General features: G+C 37.9%; 1 protein-coding gene across 4 annotated transcripts in view; it reads right to left on the bottom strand.

Moving 5' to 3' along the window:
- The window catches only part of PDLIM3 (PDZ and LIM domain 3), a 30,666-nt gene extending 11,238 nt beyond the window's left edge, over positions 1–19,428 (bottom strand). For 2 of the 4 annotated variants that reach the window (XM_069493670.1, XM_069493668.1), the window contains exons 1-4: positions 19,298–19,428; positions 9,752–9,903; positions 8,445–8,529; positions 147–214 (exon numbers count right to left, since the gene is read on the bottom strand). In XM_069493670.1, the coding sequence (XP_069349771.1) occupies positions 147–214; positions 8,445–8,529; positions 9,752–9,903; positions 19,298–19,390 (398 nt within the window). In that variant the 5' untranslated portion in view covers positions 19,391–19,428. Of the gene's footprint in view, positions 1–146; positions 215–568; positions 757–8,444; positions 8,530–9,751; positions 9,904–19,297 lie in introns of all 4 variants that reach the window. The other 2 variants (XM_069493669.1, XM_069493671.1) reach the window with 2 other exon arrangements.
- Positions 19,429–21,136: the final 1,708 nt, after the last annotated feature.

Raw genomic sequence — 21,136 nt, forward strand, 5'->3', positions numbered from 1 at the left:
TTCGCCACACTGCAATATGTCAATGCAGCAAAACTGCACTTGTACCCCATGAATATATACAAATCATTACAGAAAAATGAAAAAATAAATAAATAAATAAATAAAGCAGCATGCACTCCAAACTTCACAATCTCAGAGCTTATAACCTGCTTCGGCCTGGGATTATGAAAGGTTTGGGCCGAATATTGTGCTTGTGTTCAAAGTAGTTCACATCCTGTAAAAACAAACGGTTAAAAATGTCTCTCAGTGGAAGATGAATTTTTTAAAATAAAATTAAATGAGCGATAACTGTACAGAGAGGATCATTTACCACCAAATATTGTCATAACCAAGAAGGGTGGTGATGGAACCAGAATGATTTCTTCTTTTCGACCATCTAGTCGCTAAATGTTCGGGAACTGGCTGATTGGGCTTTAGAACAATTAGCACCATGTTCTAGATGCCTGCCTTTAAAATAAAAAATGTGAGAGTGCCTTCAGGAAAGTAAAAACAAAACAGCAAGAGCTGGACTTTTGAAAGGAATAGAAACCGTATCATCATTGTTAAGTACACCGTGGCCAATACTTACTTTTGAGGTGAACTAGGAAGGAGACCCCGCAGCTGTCCGTGAAGCGCGTCTTGTATATTGCTAGTTGAATAGAGCCCAATTGGTGAGTTATAGGAAGCGCTCACTACCTGTCTTTTGTCATCAATGTTTGCTGCTGCAACAAAAGGCTGGGCCCTTCTGTTGTGCGTGGTACCAATGGGTTTGAATTCCTGTACAATGGCAGACAAAATACACAGAGCCACACAGTGTACAACAGAGCCGTTAATGAGCAGAACCCACAGCGTCGCTACTGTTAATAAAGGCTTCTTTACATACTACAGGATTAATGGGAAGGTTAGAGGAAGAGTTAGCTATAAACCTTTCCATGATTTTCTCTGAAATTTACATGTGCTATATTCACCTACCAAACGTTAAGGTGCAAAGGAAGGGACCTTATTTAAAATATTGTAAAATAATGCAAACATTGTATGATATCTTTTGTCAGCCCCCTGCCTACTTTTTCATCTGTAGCTTTAAGAAATTCTAAGGACTCATTTGAATAGGGAAATTTTGTGTCAGAAATGAGATTTTTGGCTTAGAAAAAATTATTACACTTAATATTTTTTCAAGTAGAACTTCCATATGCTTTCTCTTCTATTAATACCTTGATAAATTTCCTCTATTTTAAGAAGTGGAAGAGTAAAACAGAAGGGGAACGAGCATTTATGAATAACTATACCGCATCATTTTAACTGATCCAAGAAATAATTCTGTTTTTTAAAAACATCTTCAACAAAAAAACAAATTTGTAATTTGGATTAAGCTATACTCTTCATTTTAGAGAAATGCTAAGAGTTTAAAGACTCTTTCTGACAGTAGGAATAACATATGTATTATAGAACCCCTCGTTTTTACTGTGATGATTTCATGTTATGTGCCTAAAGGACTCTTCATGTTTAGTCCTCAAAAGACTAAAGTTAGTAATTCAGAGGTAACTAATATATATGATTCACAAAAGGATTTTCACTTTATTGCTTAGGAGAAAGGACCAAACATCAGAGTGCTAAAATCTGAGTTTGAAATATGCCTGAATGATCTGAAACCCTGTATTATTAGTTTTTAATGTAGGAATAGTATTTTGCGGTTTTTCTATAGATTTATAATTTTGTGAAGCCATTACAATTCTTTTCTTCAAAACAATAGAAGAAAACCACAAGAGAATGTTAAAGTACGCATGAGCCAATTCTCTTTCCTAACCTTTCAAATTGGCAGAATTAGCAAGATAAATCTTTTTAGCAATGTTTTCACTTACACATTCACATCAACCTCATTTACTTCTGTGAATGTGCCACCAGTGTTTCACACAGATGTTGAATAGCACATGTAACGTATTATTGTTGAGATGTTACTGGAAAGAGATCATTTTCATTAAAAAATTAAAAGATCCTGTAAGATTCTTGTTCACATCATTTTTTTCTTCTTGTCATTACAGATGAGTGAGTTGAAGGATGGTGCTTTTCTGTTAAAAAAGAGACTATCTGGCCAGGTGCGGTGGCTCACGCCTGTAATCTCAGCACTTTGGGAGGATCGCTTAAGGCCAGGAGTTCAAATACCAGCTTGGGCAACGTGGTGAGACCCCATCTCTACAAAACATAAAATAATTAGCCAGGCATGGTGGTGGACACCTGTGGTCCAAGCTAGTTGGGAGGCTGAGGCAGGAGGATCGCTTGAGCCCTAGAGTTTGAGGCCACTGTGAGCTGTGATGATGCCACTGCACTCTAGCCCAGGCATCAAAGTGGCACCCTGTCTCAAAAAAAAAAAAAGAAAGAAAGGAAGATGGAGAAGGAGAAGGGGGGAGAAGGGGGGAGAAGAAGAAAAGAAGAAGAAGAAGAAGAAGAAGAAGGAGAAGAAGAAGGAGAAGGAGAAGAAGAAAGAAGAAGAAGAGGAGAAGTGAGGGAGGGAAGGAAGGAAGGAAGGAAGAATAAAAGAGACAGTCTCTCTTTTTTAGAGGCAGAACCAGAGGTTTTCATAGAGATTCTTGTGTCTGAGAATATGAACAATTTCCTGTAGGGGCCCAACCTGAACAATGCTTTCTTTTGGTTCTTTTGAGCAGGGAGTCTTCACACATACTCCCTCTTCTCCCATCTAGGCCTGTGGGCAAAGGCTACTTTTAAAAAAATAGTTATGGCAAATCAAATGGGGTGCAGCTTCAAATCCTAGCCTACCAAGTCTTTGACTCGGGCCGCCCCAAATCCCATGGTGCCTGGGAATCTGTGATGGGGTTAAGAACTGCTGTTCCCTCACCAACCTTGGGCAGCACATTTTAACAGCCTCCTAAACCTGAAAAGCAGGTCTGAGGTGAATACAATTTAGCCTATGCTTCTACCTTGTTCATTTAACTTTTTTTCTTCATAATAACAGCTCGCTGCTAGGGTGACATTATTGGTGCTGCTATTAGGTAGCAGAATGACTAAAACCACCAAAGGTAGCTTTAGAAAAATGCTAAATCCTAGAACCTGTGAAAATGTGTGTAGCCAAACATTTATATAGTGGTACAATCTGATTGTTTTAATGGATTCAGTAATGAATTTGGACTGGTTGTATTTTATGATTAACCATTATGATTAGCCATTATCATGACATGAAAAAAGTGAACTGGAAATAATTGTAAATTTTGACAATGGCCATGATTCAAGTCTTTTTGATATGAAGGAAGACAGAAGGCTAATTGCCTAATTGCCTAATTTAGTTTTGGTGGATTATAAATCTTTCAGGCTAATTAAGGAGTGAATTAGGCAGGACTGAATGACTCAAGCTTTGTGGAGTTTCGCTTTTTTTATTCCCTAAACAAAATATGGCCTGCCTTAAAGATTTTGGTAAATAGAATTTGCAAAAACTACTTAACATATCATAATGGCTTTGTGGGGGGGAAAAAAACCAGCCTCTGCTCTTATTTCTTCCTAGCCTTAACATGATAAATAAACATGGTGATTGTCCTGTACATTAGGCAACTTCTCTAAAAGTATGAGCATTAATAATCTCTAGTAATACCTCCAAGTAGCAGCACATCAGTTAATCAGCTCCAAGCCTTTTCTTTGCCATGTCCAGTTTTGGTTATAAATATTGCAAAGTCACAAATGTGTAATTTGTTAAAAAAAATTCTATTTTCTACACAGATCATAAAAGGAAGTGTTTTTAATACAGGCTGCAAACGTTTTTATTTAGGCTTTGCAAAGCATTAGTTTATGGGCTTCGAGAGTCATTCCAAAAAGCACAATGAAGTGTATACACCAAAGGTAAACAAGAAATTTAAGTAGGGCACCAAGAGGAGGCAATATTCTGTCCAAGTCTTACATCATTGTTGATGGTCAGACTGAATCAAATGACAAAACCAATTAGAAGTTGGCTGTTCCACTTTAACTCCCTTTTATTTTTCCTGGAAAAATTATGAGTAACAGAAAATAACAGTATAAAATGTATACAGCAGTTAATATAGTCCAGCTCTTGTGTTTATCCAGAAAAAACTATAAATAATTCTTATCTCTTAGGAATTCAATAAGTAATCATTCCCATTAATTAATATATTTATAAATATTATTTTTAAATGTTAGGAGCTTATATTAAGAAATAATATTTTGAATTAATGAAATACTAGAGCTGCCCCAAGGAAAGCTAAGCAACTTGACAGACTCTGCTGATGCTGGGAGAATGCAGCTCTGGACAGAAGTCTCCCAAGTCCTTGGAATGACTTCAGCAACGATACCAGTCAAAGACAGTTCACCTTTCAACTTCTTGCGTGGAGAAATTGTTCACAGATAAAGATTCAGGCAATCTTTATAATTCAGAGCTATCTCCAACAGAAATAGCATGTTTGAGTTCCACATATAGACAAATAAAATGGGAGTCAAATCATATATATATATATATATATATATATATATGAGAAAATGGTGGGGATATAAGAGAACCAAATACATGAAGTGATCATATATTTGATCAAGCCACAATGAGGAAATAATTATATATTTCATCATGTTTGAAATTTATGAACAATCACCCCCTCCTACACTCATCCCTCAAATGAAAAATAAAGTCATTTTCTCTCCAGCGATCTGTTTCAATTGTCTCCCATATCTCACTGGGGAAGAGTTTGGGGAAATGGTAATAATAAAAGGTTGTTTTGTGTAAGCTGCCTTCCAGTTACCAAAACATTGTGGTTTAAGGTTAATTTTCTGAAAATATAGATGACTTCAACCCACACACTTCTTGACTGTGCATGTAAGTTCATCTTTATTATCAAATCTTCTATGGCAAGGATGCAATCTTTTATATGGAAATGGAAACAGTTTTCTTCTTGTTTGGAACCATTTTTGCTTCTGAAAAGCATCTTTCCTGTATTGTGATAGGCACGTTTATACCTTTGAGCTGTTTAACAGTAAACAAAGATAAGGGTAATGGTTTATTTGAGGATGTAAGCTTTGAAGAAGGACCAAGAGCTCTAACAACATACCTGTAATCTAGAGAAATGCCTTGTACAGAAAAATGCATATGCCGGCTCATAGACCGTGTTTAGGTTTACATGGACGGAGTTTACTCAATTGCTGGGAGTTGATCTAAACAACATCTAAGGACTCCTTTAAGCCTAAGATTCAAGTCTAATTCATGAAAATAGAATTTATTTATTGATAGCATGGAAAAATGAAAAAAATCTAAAAAAAAATTTTTTTTTTATATCAACTGTTACTATAACTGTGTAAGAAAATTTTCCCCCAGCCTAACTCTATGCATAGGGAAAAAGACCAGGAATAAACACACTAGCATTTTATTATTTGTGGCTGGGCTTGGATAGTAGGACATAGTTTTTTTTTTTTTAATGAATAGATATTACTTTTAAAATGAAAAAGAGTATTTTATTCCAATAGCAAAAATCACATAACTTAAAATAAAATTTGACTTGGGTTGAGAAATAAGAATTCAAATTTTGTATTGCTCAATGGCATTTTGCTGTTCATCTACAAGGACATCTTAAAGCACAATATATTAACGGCATGTGTTTCTCTGACTGACACACCTTTGTTGTCCAGAAGATTGCTCTGGAGTTGTCATTTTGAAAAAAAAAAAACCAAAAACCTATAACCATAGCTAAGCTTTTCTCCAATCTCAGTCCACAAGTTAAATTCACCATCTGATTTCTATCACCACATTTTGTTCTAGTGTGTATGCTACAGGATTTTCAAAGAGTGGGTGATGAATTGCAATGTAACTATTTTGCGTAGGGAATAGGGAATGCCTGTCCTGAAGTACGAAGTTCTGTGAACTGGCCATGGGGAGGGAGTAGAAAGGCTGTGGCCCATTAGGAGCTGAAACTGTTCTTATCTCTGAGCCTTTCAAACACTGGCCTCTTGGCGAGGATGCCAGTAGGAGTGAGTCATGACTCAAATTAATGGAATGTTCAAAGGCTCCGTCTGACTAGCTGCCACAGCCCTTAACCTAATCTTCACCTTTTAAAAAAATTATTGATTTGTTTAGTTTTTGTGGTTTATTTTTCTCCCTGAGAGAAATTATATGTATCCGTACCAGACAAAAATCTACAAGTTAGTATGTGACTTTCCAGAGTCTTGGCACTATTCAGTAGTGAATAACAAATCAAATAAAGGTACATTCCCCTAAAGAATAAGAAAATTCTTGGGCAGGCCTGTTAACTAGAGAGTGGACAGCATGTCCCCTACATATAGAGGACAGAGATGTTTCTGTCTGGAGGGCCTAGAAGCCATTTCAGTAGCAATAAGCACCCAGATCTCGGTTTCTCAATTCCATTCTCCACTAAAAGGAACCAAGACTCCTTGAAGCAATGCTTAATTCCAGAGCTGGGGCAGAGAAAGTATTAACGGAATCTGGAATATCCTTATGTTCCAGAAAGTAAGGGAGTGCTCGAAGAATGTTGAAGATACGTCAGGCGGACACAGGAGCCGTCTTGAAGGGACTCGCTCTGGCGAAATCTGGGGCAATTTGAGCATCAAAATAAATAATGATAGTAACGCAATATAATCCATTGAATAAAATAAGAATCCACGTGTCCTTGTTTATATAAATAACTGGGAGAGAAGGGAAAACTCTTCTGTATAGTAGAATGCCAGCCAATAAATGAAGAAGAAATAACAACAAATTTTGAAACACTCGTTTATAATAATCTTAGTAATGGTTGGTTCAGGCAATGAATGCTAAACTAGTGGGTGAAAGTTTAATGAGGAATAGGATATTTATATAGTCTCAAAGTATTTCCCAACAAATAATTGATTAATTGCAAAGGGAAAAACAGTAACTTTCCAGTGGGGAAATTGGTAGCCACCACCTTCACTAAGTGATCAAAATTAACATCATCAGTGGGTCAAATCAATATCATGGGACCCCTGATGTAATGTCCAGACAAAGGCATATCACTTTTATGATATTATTGCCAAAAATGCACAATCTGAATCTAATCATAAAGAAACATCAGAGAAACCCAAACTGAGGGGCATTGTACGAACTAGCCTGTATTCTTCAAAAATGTCAAGGTGGGACCAAAGCTTTATTTTCAGTTAAAATATAATTCCTCCAGGAGAAGAAGCATCTGAGTAACATAATCTTTAGAGGAAATGAGTTATTAGATGCTTGTCCACGTAATTTTTAATGACTCTTGTAATTGTAGTAAGGAAGGCATTCCTGGCTTCTAGGAAGCCCTATCCACATAGGCAGCTTCCTATCTCCTCAGCAAGAAAAGCCAGGAGACTTTCTGATTCCAGCCTGGGATGGGAGTACCACACTAATCGTAACAAGACCTACCACTTATTTAAGTATCTCTATGAGCAACCCAATGTGCTAAACTCTTTGCTTGTATTATTTTATTTAATTTTGAGAAGCCCTAGGAGATACAAGTACTTATATTATTCCATAACTATTTTATGCAGAAGAAAACAGAGGTTTATGGAGACAAGTGGAAAATTTGAAGGACAAATTCAGGAATTCATGATCCTGACAGGAGAAACCCTGCTAAAGCATTAATTATACATATGTTTTCAGTTCATTTTCATTAGATTTATAGAAAAACAACACATTGGGAGTATCCAATCAGTCTAGTAGGAATACTTGTTTCAAAAGGGATATTAAACTTATCTCTAAACCTCAGAAGCTTCTAAGTAGAGGTTCTAAAACTCTTTACTTAATTATATTTTTTAGTATATCACAATCGAGGCTTGATTTAATTTCAGTCATTTGGATCTTTTGCAAGTAGACATAGTCAGATACACATCAGATGATTAGTTTAATTTAGCTCATTAGAGTTGCCTCCAGGGAAAATCCTTTATTTTTTGTAATTCAGATACACTGGCAGCATATCACCATGATAACATAATGCAAAACTCTTTTCCTAGAATAACTCAATTATAGAACCTCAGAACTGAGAATTAAAGAAGGATGTAAAATAAGACCTGGCGAGACCACAAAGGATTGAAGTTCATTCTGACTGTTAGATTAGAGACACCTGTTTCAAATGGTAGGTCTTATTTTTGGTTTGCTTTGTTTTAACAACTTAAACTTCTTAGATTGCCTCATGGTCATTTGGCAGAAGTCCATCATAAGAAATGAAAAAAAAAAAAAAAAACAACAAATAAGTGGACTCTACGTAGATTTAGCCAAATTCTTCCTGATGAGAACATATTTGTCTTTCAACACGATGTTTACCTACATACACTTCCCCTTTTCCTTGATGTAAGAAAACATGGATAATATAAATTCATCTCAGGGAGTAATGACAGACAACTGCTTCATCAGGTGAAACTTGTTCCAATTTGTATATTCGCCTCCTTTTCCTCTTGGAAGGCGTCCCCATCACTTTAGAGAAAATACAATGTCATATCATTTGCTCTAAAATTCATACCTGGGGTTCTGATTCCAAGTTGATTTTGAAAGGGTGAGCTTTCCCATCTTCAGACACCTGTGGAGACCATAAGCGAGTTTCTGCTCTGTAAATAAAGTGAAGTTTGTAAACTCCAAATTCTCATGGTACTTCCAGTTTTAGCATACTTTAATTTCCCACTGTGTTTGTGAAAATACTAGCAACCCTTATTAATTTAAGCAAAAGCAAATTTTTTGCTTATTATTCTGTATTTCGCCATCCAATTAGTTTTACATTTTTTAGTGTCCTTTTGGGGGAATCTAGACTAGATCAAAACTGCCTGGAGTACACTGTGCAGTTTCTGGAGAAAGTAGGCCTCCAATGCCTGTGGGCAGCAGCACAGGAGAGAGAAACTCTGTCCTGCAGATGACCAGGAGGTAAATTCTCTCAGTCTCCTCTTCTTCCCTCCTGCCTTACCCAGGCCACCCCAGGAGACAGTGAGTGATCTGCCAGGTGCTATTGGCATCAAGGAAATGTGCCTTGTACAACCCTTCTCATGCATCTACCTGGGACTGAGGGACTGCGTGCTTGGCAAGAACACAGGTTACGCATAGATTGGGAAAGAATCTATTTCACCCCATGAAATGACAGATTGGTGGATCAATTGATCCTTCCATACCACAGCAGGGAAGATTGTGAATACAATAGCAGTGGGATAAACACAAAGATCCACTATGATAACAAATCATGATTTTCATGGTTCAGTATGAGATCAGGAATCTGATGGCAAGAGATCAGGTTCAATTTATTAATTTTTTTTGGTCAGAAATGTCCCAGTATCTAACACATTCATGTTGCACATGAACTCTTACACCTTCTGGGCTGAATTCTGTACAAAACAGTCAAAGGCATACAGATTATTAGCAACTAATTTTGAACATGACCACATTTTGGCAAGTCAAGAGATTCTTTTAGGAAAATCTCTAAATTCCATTTCATTCTCTACCACCTTGAGAACAGCAGTACAACTAGTCCCGCTGTTCCATATTTATGTGCCCAGTGGTTCTATTTTCATAGTCAATTACCTGGGTTAGTACAGGAAAAAAATTCTCATAGCCTCTTTCATTATTCTGACATTCCAGAGAATTCTGTTTAGAAATGATTTGCCAACAACTACTAGATTGACTGACTTTAGTGAAAAGCAGATGAGAGTAGCTGATATATAAAAAAGCCAGTCAAAATTCTAGGCCCTGGGACACTCCTTACTGGGAAGATGAAACCATTTATAGTTCTGGTTCAGGTTCTCCTGCAAAACAGATCAGATTTTAGCACCATTAATTAAGGAGCACCTGTCAATTTTGAGACACAGCTGGTGTGCTGCTGCTTTAATCCTGTCCTGCGCATCAGCATGAGTCATGGACTCTGTACCAAAGCCATCAATGGCCAGGATGACATCTCCAGGACACAGGTTGGCAGCTGCCGCCTTGCTTCCTGGCGTAATCTGGAAGAAATCAGGGCACCATTTAAAAACCAGCGTCCTGCAATTTCTTGAATTTTGTGCCTGACATTTTAATTTCAGCCTGGTAACGTCTGTAATGTTTCACTGGGCAGAAAATCTTAAATCTAACTTACAATAACTCTTAATTGGTCAATTGTGTTAGCTCTATTTTTACATCATGTTAAATAATTTTGTTTCTTACTAACCACATTTTGTCTATCATTGCATCTGTTATTCTCTTTTAAAACATCTTGCATAACTCTGTCTGAATCATGTTTTCTTCATTTAAAAAATAATTTGTTTTTTAGCTTTTTGTCACCCGTAAGTCTCTATTTGGGAATAAAGTTTTACTAAATTTAGTCAACTTTTATATTTAAATTGAAACTGCTTTAATATCCCTATAATTTATCGTCTTTAAAATTCATACAAAAGTCATGCAATGGGCTGAAAGTTTCCGGCCTCCCAAAATTCATCTGGTGAAATCCTAACCCCCAATGTGATGGTATTTGGAGGTGGAACCTTTGGGAGCTAATTGGCTCAGAAGTGGGATTGGTGCACTTATAAAAGAGACCTCAGAGAGCTCTCTGTTCTCTTTCCACCATGTGAGGAAGCAACAAGAAGTTAGCTGTTGCAACCTGGAAGAAGTCCCTCACCAGAACCCAACCATGCTAGTACCCTGATCTGAGACTTCCATCCTCTAGCATTCTGAGAAATAAATTTCTGTTGTTTATAAGCCATCCAGTTTATTGAAGTTTGTTATAACAGCCTGAACTAAGATAGGACACCTAGGGTGTAGAAATCTAGAGAAAGAATCACTCTTGCACTAACAACAAGATGCCAGATAATATACAAAACTATAACTTTTCTTGAACTCTTTAGAGAGCTGAAGTCATAAGGTAATGAACCTGAAATCTAAGGAAAGAGAGGTGCTCCCAAGAAAAGATAAGACATGAGCATGGGCTCACCTGTAGCAGAGCCCAGAGGAGGATGTGGCCACCATACTAGCTGTTAAGAAGAATTCAGCTAAAATTATTAACAAATTGCTAAAGATTGAGTTAGCATGAGTGTATAGAACCCCTGAAAACTGCAGATACAAGGGAAGTTTGTATTCGCTCAAGGTCTCTTCTCTATGAATGAAGAACAGATGAAATAAACAGAAAACAACTAACAAGATGGTAGATTTTAATTAAACCATATCAGTAATTACATTAAATGTAAATTGTCTACACACCAATTAAAAAAACAGAGATTGTCAAACTAGGTAGAAAAGCAAGATCCAATTTTACGCTGTCTGTAGGAAAGCCACTTTTGGGGTGGTGGGGGGTAGGAATGAAAAGAATACTTAAGGATATGGGATATGGGGAAATAAGGCTTTCCATATTATTAAATGCTTAAAAATAGAAAATTTGAAATTATTACTATTTTGAATATTCAGTTAAAGGCAACGATTTTTTTGACTGCTGTACCTACTCCCAATTTGCCTGGGTAAATCCCAACTATATTCGTCTTCCTAGGCTCACATGGATCTTACCCTGCCTACTTCTCTCATAGCATCTTATATCATTCCTGCTCCACCTTATTCCTCCTGATTTCCTTTCAGTTCCTCAAACAGGTCTAGCCTGTACTTTCTTTGGGGCTTTATACGCAGTGTTGTTTCTGCCTGAAATGCTTCCCACACGCTTCACCTGGGTGCTCCTGCTCAGACATTAGGTTTGGCTCAAAGGCTACATTCTCAGAGAGACTTCCCCTACCATGTGAAGTAGCTTCTCTAGTTCCTCTCGCATCATTCTTCGCCAGTACACCTTGTTCATTTCCTTCATGAAAACTATTTATGACCCCTTTATGTTGGTTTATTTACCTATACGTTGCCCGTCCTCCCAACTAGACTAGAAGCACTTCAGGACATGTATAATATTATGTATATTTCTAATACTTCATAGTATATACCCTAGTATTTAGAATTAATGAATAATTAATTGAAGGATGAACAAAAAGGTCATTTAAATCATAGCTTGTAGAAAAAAGTGTTAGTTCCCATATACCCAAAGGTTATGGCTATTAATGTCAACCTATCATTGTTATGTTCCCACTAGTTAGAGCAGAATAATACCTAGAACTTGACTTAAATCTCAAATTGCTTCAGGAATAAACTAGATTGCTCCTAATGCTTTACTTGAGGATTAGTCATTAATTCATTTGCTTTTTCTTTATTTGCTTATTCTAGCTATCTGTTTAACTTGGTGGTTCTAACAGAGATCCACGTTCATCTAAATAAATAAAATTACTAAAATAATAAATTCTTAAGTGTCCTAGATCTTATGCCTCATCACTAAAATGTTTATTGTATTTACTTTATTTCTATGATCATCTCACTATAGTGACAGTGATGATTTTCCAATAGGAACAGTTAATAGAAGCTGGGTGGAGGCATTGGGGATTATTACATCTTAGCCTTTGGGAGGCATTTCATACATGTTTTCCATTTAGAAATTCTCCTAGACCCAGAACTGTTAGAAGAACAGAAGTTTCCATCCCCAATGTGAATTGTAGGGATAAAAATAATCTTAAACTTTTAATTTTCTCTGGTATAGTTTGTCAAAATCAGTATTTTCTATTTTTAAACTTCTAAGACCAGAATGCTTTTCTTTGAGTTAAAACATGATAAAGTATGTCTCAATGTGTTTGCTTTTAAAGCCTGACTTAGCTTTTCTAATATATTTAAATAGATTTAAATTATGTAACACTCAATCTTGACTTGGAAAAGCTTAACTTTTTTTGGCTTGAGTTAGGATGGGTGGAAGGTAGAGTTGTGTGTGTGTGTGTCTATATCCATTTTCAACAGAGATATCTGAACTTAGATATCGAATAGTTATTGAATATCTAACTTGGAGATCTTAGATATTAAATATTACTAAAATTTATTATTAATAACAATATTAATACTAAAGGTAATAATACCATATTATATTTATGCAAAATGTTATATTTGCAAAGTTCCTTCTCACACCTTTGACTGTTAGAACAACTCTCTAAGATAGGGTGGACAGAGAAGACTGCCTCCATTTTTCAGAGGAGAAGAGGTGTCTAAGTAACCTGTGGCTTCCCACTAAGTTGGGAGCAGCTGTACAGCTATGTCACCAGATCTTTCAGAAGTTAGCTAGGAAAGGTGTTGACAGTGATGGCCAGAACCCACTTCTGACTTTGTATTCAACCTGGTCATGCTGTCCACGGACCTCCAAGGAGGGAGTTGATGAGGAAGAAAAAAATGACGTAGAGAGAGGGATGAGAGAGAAGAAAACATGACGCATTTACTTCTTCCTAGTTTTCAAGTTGAGCTTGTCTAGTGATCAGACTGCCAAATTGACCTGGTTTTAGTGAGTTAAACTATATTTAATCATAACAATCTATTATTTCCCAACATTACTTTAGATTACCACTATATTATAATATTCTTATCTTATATTATATTATTATTCACAGTTTATTATTACTATGTTTTCACAAATTAGGAGAAGAGAGATCTTGAAATGAGGCATAGAGTTTTTCAATGGATTGTTTATTATTTAGGTTCATTGCGGTCTCAAATATCAAAAGTACTAGAGAGAGAGTCGGACATGGTACTGCAATCAATCACTTAGCACCATGTTTTCAAGCTTGTCTGATTATAAGGGTCACCTGGGGTCCTTGTTCAACATATAGGCTCCAATCCTACTCCAGATGCCCGGGATCAGGAATCAGAATCTCTAGGAAAGGAGCCAGGGAATTTGTGTTTTTAACGAGTGCCTCAGATCATTTCTATTATTCACATTAACCTATTACTTGGGTCCATCTGGGGAAAAAAACTAATTTATAAAGCATCTATAATTTTCTATTGATGTGGGAGACATAAGAAAAATTGAAGATATGGCCCTGATGTGATTTTTATGTTAAGAATGAAAATTATTGAAATAGTTATGGCACAAGACAAGGATATACTGAAGTGTTGCATGGCTGGAAATCATGAGAAACCCCATCATTCAGTTGTTCTCCATACCTACCTAATAAATTCCATATGCCTCCCTAGAATCTAAAGCCCTGCAACACCTGGCTATAAATGACATTTCTTGAAACATATCTGATGCCAGCTATATGAGAATGTCTGCAAGCATCTGGGCATGGGGATTTTCGAAAGTTTTCTGGGTGGTTTTATTTAATATGCTGCCAGGGTTGAGAACTATTATTGTATTATTATAGAGAACTAATATCTTGCTTACTTCTTAAGATAATCTTACAAAATAGTTATTTCTATATTAAGATGAAAAAACTGATGCTCAGAAAGTATAAGAAGATTGCTTAGGGTCTTTCCCCAGACTCCTCCTATCTCTTTGGCCATACTTTTCTGGTAGAATCCTGGAAAGGTTTGTATCATGGCAAGTTATGTACATGTCCTTTCTCTTCTACTGAAATATGAGCTTCTCAGGAGATGGAAACCCAGCTAAATTATAACTGTTTCCTCACAGTGCCCTTCACATATAAGACATTCTGCAAGTAATAGGTATTTGTGGGATGTACGAATGTTATGAACACATGAACCAGTGCTTTCATGTAGACATGGTCTTTGTTAGAACAAAATTAAATAGGTTTTTATTCACATCAACCTTTCCACTACATTTGCTTTGGCCTGGAAAAGAATTACATTCAACTGCAAACAGTCCTTTCTAAAAGTTTAAATTTCAAATCCAGTGTATAATAAAGTCATACACTTTTCTATGTTAAAGTCTGCAAAATTTAAGAATACACTAACATTTACTGTGTTGGTACCCAAGTCCATATAGCATTCTCAGTTACCACAGTCTCCATCCTGGGTGTGCTCTGGACAGGCAGGAGGGAGATGTGAAGAAGGGAAAGAGGGATTGTGAGAGAGACAAACTGGCATCAGACGTACACAATCGTTTTAAGTCACGTACACAAAAGAAGCTTGTACTGCACACTAGTCCTCCCTTATCTGCCATTCGCTTTCTGAGGTTTCAGTTACCTGTGGTCAACCTCTGTCCAAAAATATTAAACAAAAAGTTCCAGAAATAAACAATGCATAAGTTTTAAATTGTGTGCTGTTCTGAGTGGTGGGGTGAAATCTCACAGCCATCCTGCTCCGTCCCTCCCAGGTCATGAATTGTCCCGTTGTCCTGCATATCCACACTATAGATGCTACCTGCCCCTGAGTCACTTAGTAGCTGTGTCAGCAGATCGACTGTCATCGTATTGTGGTGCTTGTGTTCAAGTCACCGTTATTTTACTTAATAATGGCCCCAAAGTGCAAGAGGAGTGTGCCTAATTTATAAATTAAACTTCATCACAGGTATGTAAGTATAGGAAAAAACCCAGCATATATAAGGTTTGGTACTAGTCTCAGTTTCAGACACCCACTGGTGGGGTCTTGGAATGTATCCCTCTCGGGTAAGGGGCAAGGGGCACTATCATACTCCCCAGGAATTTTGTGAAAGAAAATTTGTAACTGTCTGTAAGAGTAGATCCACCTTCTGGATGGTCCAAAAACTTAAGAGAGAGACTCCTTAGAACTTTCTTGCAAGAAAGAGAACAGATGCTCACTTAGAGAGGTGAACCTTAAAACTTACTCTGTGAAATGCTTAGGTCAGTTATACACGGTGTTTGAAATAACAACTACTCCCCCACTAAACTGAACATCCAAAGCTTATATTTTATATTACACAAAGTATAGCACACACTTACAGCCCAGAACATGCTTTCCTACAAATTGTGTGTATCACAAGCAATTGCTAAATTTGTTTTGAGAATGTCTGGTGTTTGATTTGCCTTACTTTTGATTTTTTTTATGATACAAAGTTCATCTGGATGATTAACTGGATTATAAACAGTTATGGGGTGGCGCCCCTTGTCCTAATTTTGTGAACTGTAGTTTCAATTGATGGAGAGAGTTCTATCTGTCACCCTTCCACAAACTCTGGCTGGAGCTCCATCGTCTAGGAGTATTGCTATAGTCTGTATTTGTATAGTGTGAGGCAGGGAGGGAAGGGCATAGTTTGTAGGAGGAAAAGGTTGGTTTAATGGACTTGAGGAAATACATCTCATTTATGGGACTTCTTATGTGGTACTGAGAGTGGACATTGGTATTTCAATTCTTTGTATTCTTAAGAACTTATCTAACATTGACAAATCAAGTAATAATAAAACAATTCTCATTTATCTTTATTGTAGAATATTTCTGAGAACACATTCTGCACTATTTATGATAACAAAATTATATAAAAAGTGAACAATCTAGTCAATTGGTCATACTGTGTCTATATTTATTCTACAGCATATACAATGTGCTAGGTACTGTGCTAGGCACTAAGCGGCCCCCAAATTAGAAAGTTCTGCCTTGAGAGAACACGCAGTCTGGTGGGAGACAGATGTATGCAAGGAGAGGCCATAGGCCACAAGCTATGGTAATCAAACGGATGAAATGGTTGTCACAGGGAGAAAGCTGGGGGAGAGGCACTTGAATGGGTTTCCGTAGGCATAGAGGACAGTGGGGTGCGTGGGGAGAGGAAATGTCAGGAGCAGACATGTTAGAGAATCCTAATCCATGCAGAGTAGCAGCACCACTGCCTTGGCGTGGAGTGAGAGGAGGAAAGGGAGACAGAAGGGTGAGAGAGGGACGAAGGAGAGTAGGAAACGAAAGTTGGGAGGGCAGATGGTGAAAAGCCATGAACTCTATGCTAAAGACCGTGAGTTCTATTCCCTATAAACTGGTGATGCCACCGAAGGATTTTTAAGAATGGGAGAGAGAGAAGCAACTTTACATTTTCCAAAGACGGCTGGTAAGAATACGCAGGGGGAATTCCTGGAGGCGGAGACAAATGTCCAAGTGTGAAGTTAGGAAATCTCGAATAGGAACAGTGGTAGAAAAAAATGGAAAGTGGTAGATCTTGAAGACATAAAATCAGCAAGACCAGTGATGAGCTGGATGGCACAAAACACCTCTTTAGAAATATTGTGACAATAAGTGGAATTTTTCACATGAGTGGACTTCAGAATGCAGACTTTGGAGGCAGCCAGACCTGGCATCAAATCCTGTCCTACCTCTTGTGGTCATTGGCAGGTTAATGAACCCTTTGAAGCCTCATTTTCTTCATCTGCAAAGGGGGAAGTCACTACGACTACTGTCATAAGATCATCGTGAAATTTAAGTGAGTCAGTGCGTGTAAAGAGCTTAGAAGAACGTGTGGCAAGCAAAAGAGTATAATAGCACACATACAACCTTATTCACTACTTTTAAAAATAATATAAAAATTATAAAAGTAATAAAATAATTCTACTACCTAATACTGACAATTATTTTTGTGTAAAACTTTTTAGACTTTTTCTAAATAATTTTCAGTGTTCTTAAAATTTCAGTGAAAATATTTTCAACGAGGTGTTCACTAAAGCATAAAAGTTCAAGTGCATATTGCATTCATTTATTCAATAAGAATCTACTATGTCCATAGCTTTGGGGACACTTGGGATACAAAACAGTTTACTTTTACCTGTTCTCCTGGAGTTAAATTAATTAAAGAGAAAAGGCATAGTCAAGTGAAATAATCACATCTGGTCATGCACTGTTACTGAACCAAGTGTCAAAATGAGTGACATAAATTAGTCACGAGTTAGAAATTCCAGACAGAATTGGCTTCCCAGTTAATAATTGTCATTATATCAAATATATTTCCAATAGCTTCTGTTGTCCAACTCCAGAATGTAAGTACTGCTTTAAAATAAATGTTTATATTATCAACAACTTAAAATTTCAAACATACGATTAAATTATATTGACACATTACACAGTATCGGCAAAATACTTCTTTTTAAATCTTTTAAATTATTTTTGTGACAAAATTATTTATTTATGATTTAATATAAATATGATATATTCTTTGTTAGGATTCAAAAGCTTATTTCATTTAATATAAACAAATGAAAACTATACTCTGAACTGAAAATATTTCTTAGTAGAGATAATGGAAACTGTTTTCTTTGGTAAATCTATAAAAGGAATTGCTTGGCCCAGATCACTGAAGCATTTTCTGCTTACTTTACTTAGGAACATTTTTGGGGGTGGGTTAAACAGTCATCATGTCTCATATAAAAACACATGTCAGATGTGTTTATATATTTTTGAAAAATGTAAAACAAAGCTTGAAATGTTTCATTGTATACTTCTATATGATACATGCTTTGAGAAATTTTAAAAAGGACATTGGTTCCCAAATCTCATAGACATCTATAAATAGAACAGAATTTGAAAGGTATTACTTTGTTCAAAATCTATATGAGCAATCAGATTACAAAGTACACATTTATAGAATACAATACAAACAGCAAAGAGAAGAAAACAAAGTATAATATTCTGAAAACAAAAGTATAATGTTATGAAAGCTTATGCCTTTAAATAGGTTTCAAATACTTTATATGTGATAACTAAAAGAATAATATTAATTTTCTATTAAAGAAAAACACTTATGCTAGAAAAAAAATCAGCTAGACCAAATAATGCTTTAGAATTAATTGCAGAAATTTACTGACAGGAGAGAAACCCTGAAGGTTTCATTTTTACTTTTTTATTTTTCACAAGTAGACAATACTTCTGAGAACATTAAGAAAAGCTTGACTTTGATATTAAAGTATTAGTTTCAGAGTTATTAGCCTGAGTGCTTACTTTCCACCAGGTAAAATAAACTATCTGACAAGTTTTCTTTGTAATTTGAGTTATAGGTGATGATTCCTAAGCCAAGTTCCCAGCTTTGGAAAATATTTATTCAACGTGCCTGGAAACTCAGGAATACGCATTAGGAATATTTTCTCTGTCTGGGCTGATACGAACGGTTCCAATTTGGCCAGCCCAGGTCGTGCCCTGCGATCAGCGCTGTTGCTGACGTTTTCATCCAGACTAGGAAAACGCTTGGATGCGCGTCTAGCTCCAAGAAATAACCGCGGCGTATAACCGTATAACCGCATACCTCCCTCCCGGGCCCCACCTGCTTGCGACTGAAGGGAGACAGGGTGTCGGGGGCGAGAAGGCACCCCAGCCCTCGCAGCCTCGCCCTTTCTGAGCCCTGGGAAATCACACCGTCACCTGACCTCTCCTCGGAAAGTTGCTGGGGACCGAGAGGATGTGGAGAGCTTTTGAGCTGACTTTGTGAACCCTCTAAGCCGCTCCGCATCCTCCAAACTTCAACTTGCCATAGAGTCGCCGCCGCCCTCGACCTGGGAGCCGCAGCCCAGGACCCACCGGCTCACAGTCCCGCCCGCCCTGCGGGGCTCCCCGACTACCCTCTGCTCCGGGGACCCCCCTGCGTCTCCCGGACGCCAGAGTCCCCGACTTGTTGCAAAAGCAAGACCGGCAAACGCTTACCCTGGTGATGACCAAAGGCTGGTTGAAGTCGATGCCCCCCGAGAGTCGGAAGCCCCAGGGCGCAGGGCCCGGGAGGACCACGGTCTGGGGCATGATGCCTCCTGGCGCTGCTTTCCGCGGGGCGCAGCGAGGGGCGGCCCTGCCCACCGGGAGTGTCCCGGACCGCGGCGGGGGAGCTTTATCCCGGCTCGGGGGTGACGTCACTGGTCCCCCCTCCACCCCATCCCCTCCCACTAAGGAGAGCTCCAACTTTGGAAGTAAGAGCCGGGCCTGAGCCGCGGGAGTTCACAGCGCACCGCCGGGCGCAGCCTCCCGGACCCCTCTGGCGCGCGCTGGAGGAGGCTTCGGGTTACAGCTCCCATCACTCTTAAAGGAACACCTGTCCCGCTGTTTATCTCCGGCTTTCGGCTCGGCTCAGCAGTGCACTTGGGGGGAAGCTAAAAGCAGTCAGACCACAGCCTCCATGCTTTCGATTAAAATAAAAACAAGCATCATCAATACAGCAAGTTATTTGCAATTTTGAGTGCGGTATATTTACTTATTAGATCTATGACTTTGGCTAAGTTACTTAACGTCCTTAAACCTCAGTTTCCCCACGTGTCATTAGGGGTAATAGCTGTACCTACCTGGTAGGGTTACTGTGAGAATTTAATGAGCACTTCTGCACAGCATAATTCTCAACAAATATTAAGCATTTCTACAACTAAAAATATGTACATTTTTACATATATTTATGGGTATATAATATATGTTAATATACATATAAGTATATTTAAACATTTTTATAAATGAAGAAATCTAAAAGTGAAAATGGATGAACATACCCTATCCAATGAATCATCTGTTATAGAAGTTCATATGAACGGTGATGTATCAATATACTCAAAATATATATATAAAGAATTTTGAGTGGAGCAATTGTCTCCTCCCTCCAAGTCTCCCTAGACTTTGTTTTGGGTACATGGGAGGAGAGTGTAACTGCAATCTAGGAGTTGAGGGTGCCCTGTGGGAAGGAAGCTGCAGCCAGGGTGAGGGAGCCCAGCAGAGTGTGAATCAGGAGGACCAAGAGGACCTCAACGTGCAATGAAACTGCCCAGAGGACAAACGAAGGGCTGAGTATTCACCGAGCATCTTTATGGTCCAGGTGCTATAGCGATTGCTTTACATGTGTGATCTTGGTTTATCCTCATGAGTTCATCAGATTACTATTATTGGTCCCAATTTTTTTTTTTTAAGATGAGGAGATAATTTCTTAGAAGTTAAGTAACTTGCCTAAGGTCACACAGCTAATAAATGGTAGAACTGAAATAGAAAACTCAGGTCTGCCTGACTCCAAAGTCTGCCTGGTATAGGAATAATGATCAGGAGGGCCTGGGTGGGATCCTGTTATAGTCTCAGTGTGGAATCAAGCAAGTATTTCTGGTGGTATGATCAGGATGCTCTGATTCCCAAAGAGAGCGGGGAGGATGGGGGAAGAGATGCATGAAGTGCTTCCAAAACCCAAGAGCAAGGGTCTTGGGCATAATAATGTCCAATACGACAGGGCCATATCAGTCCAGGAGAGCAGAGCCATACCATACCTTTAAGAGAGCAGTTTGTTTGGAAGCAGTTTTAAGACTGATGGAGAAAAGAGAAAAAAGACACAGGAAACTATAAGCAAAGTGAACCAGCCTGGGAAAGTGTAAATCCCAAAATCAGGATGGGTAATACTTTGTCACTGCAATGGATTATGTAAAAGTCCCAGGGGACAGGCGTTTTATAGTTCCAGACATTTCCCCATGCCCCACCTATATTGTTATCCGAGACATAAGCATCATATGTTCTTGCAGATTTCGCTGG

This window comes from Eulemur rufifrons, chromosome 18 (genome assembly GCF_041146395.1).
Source record: "Eulemur rufifrons isolate Redbay chromosome 18, OSU_ERuf_1, whole genome shotgun sequence".
Lineage (NCBI taxonomy): Eukaryota > Metazoa > Chordata > Mammalia > Primates > Lemuridae > Eulemur > Eulemur rufifrons.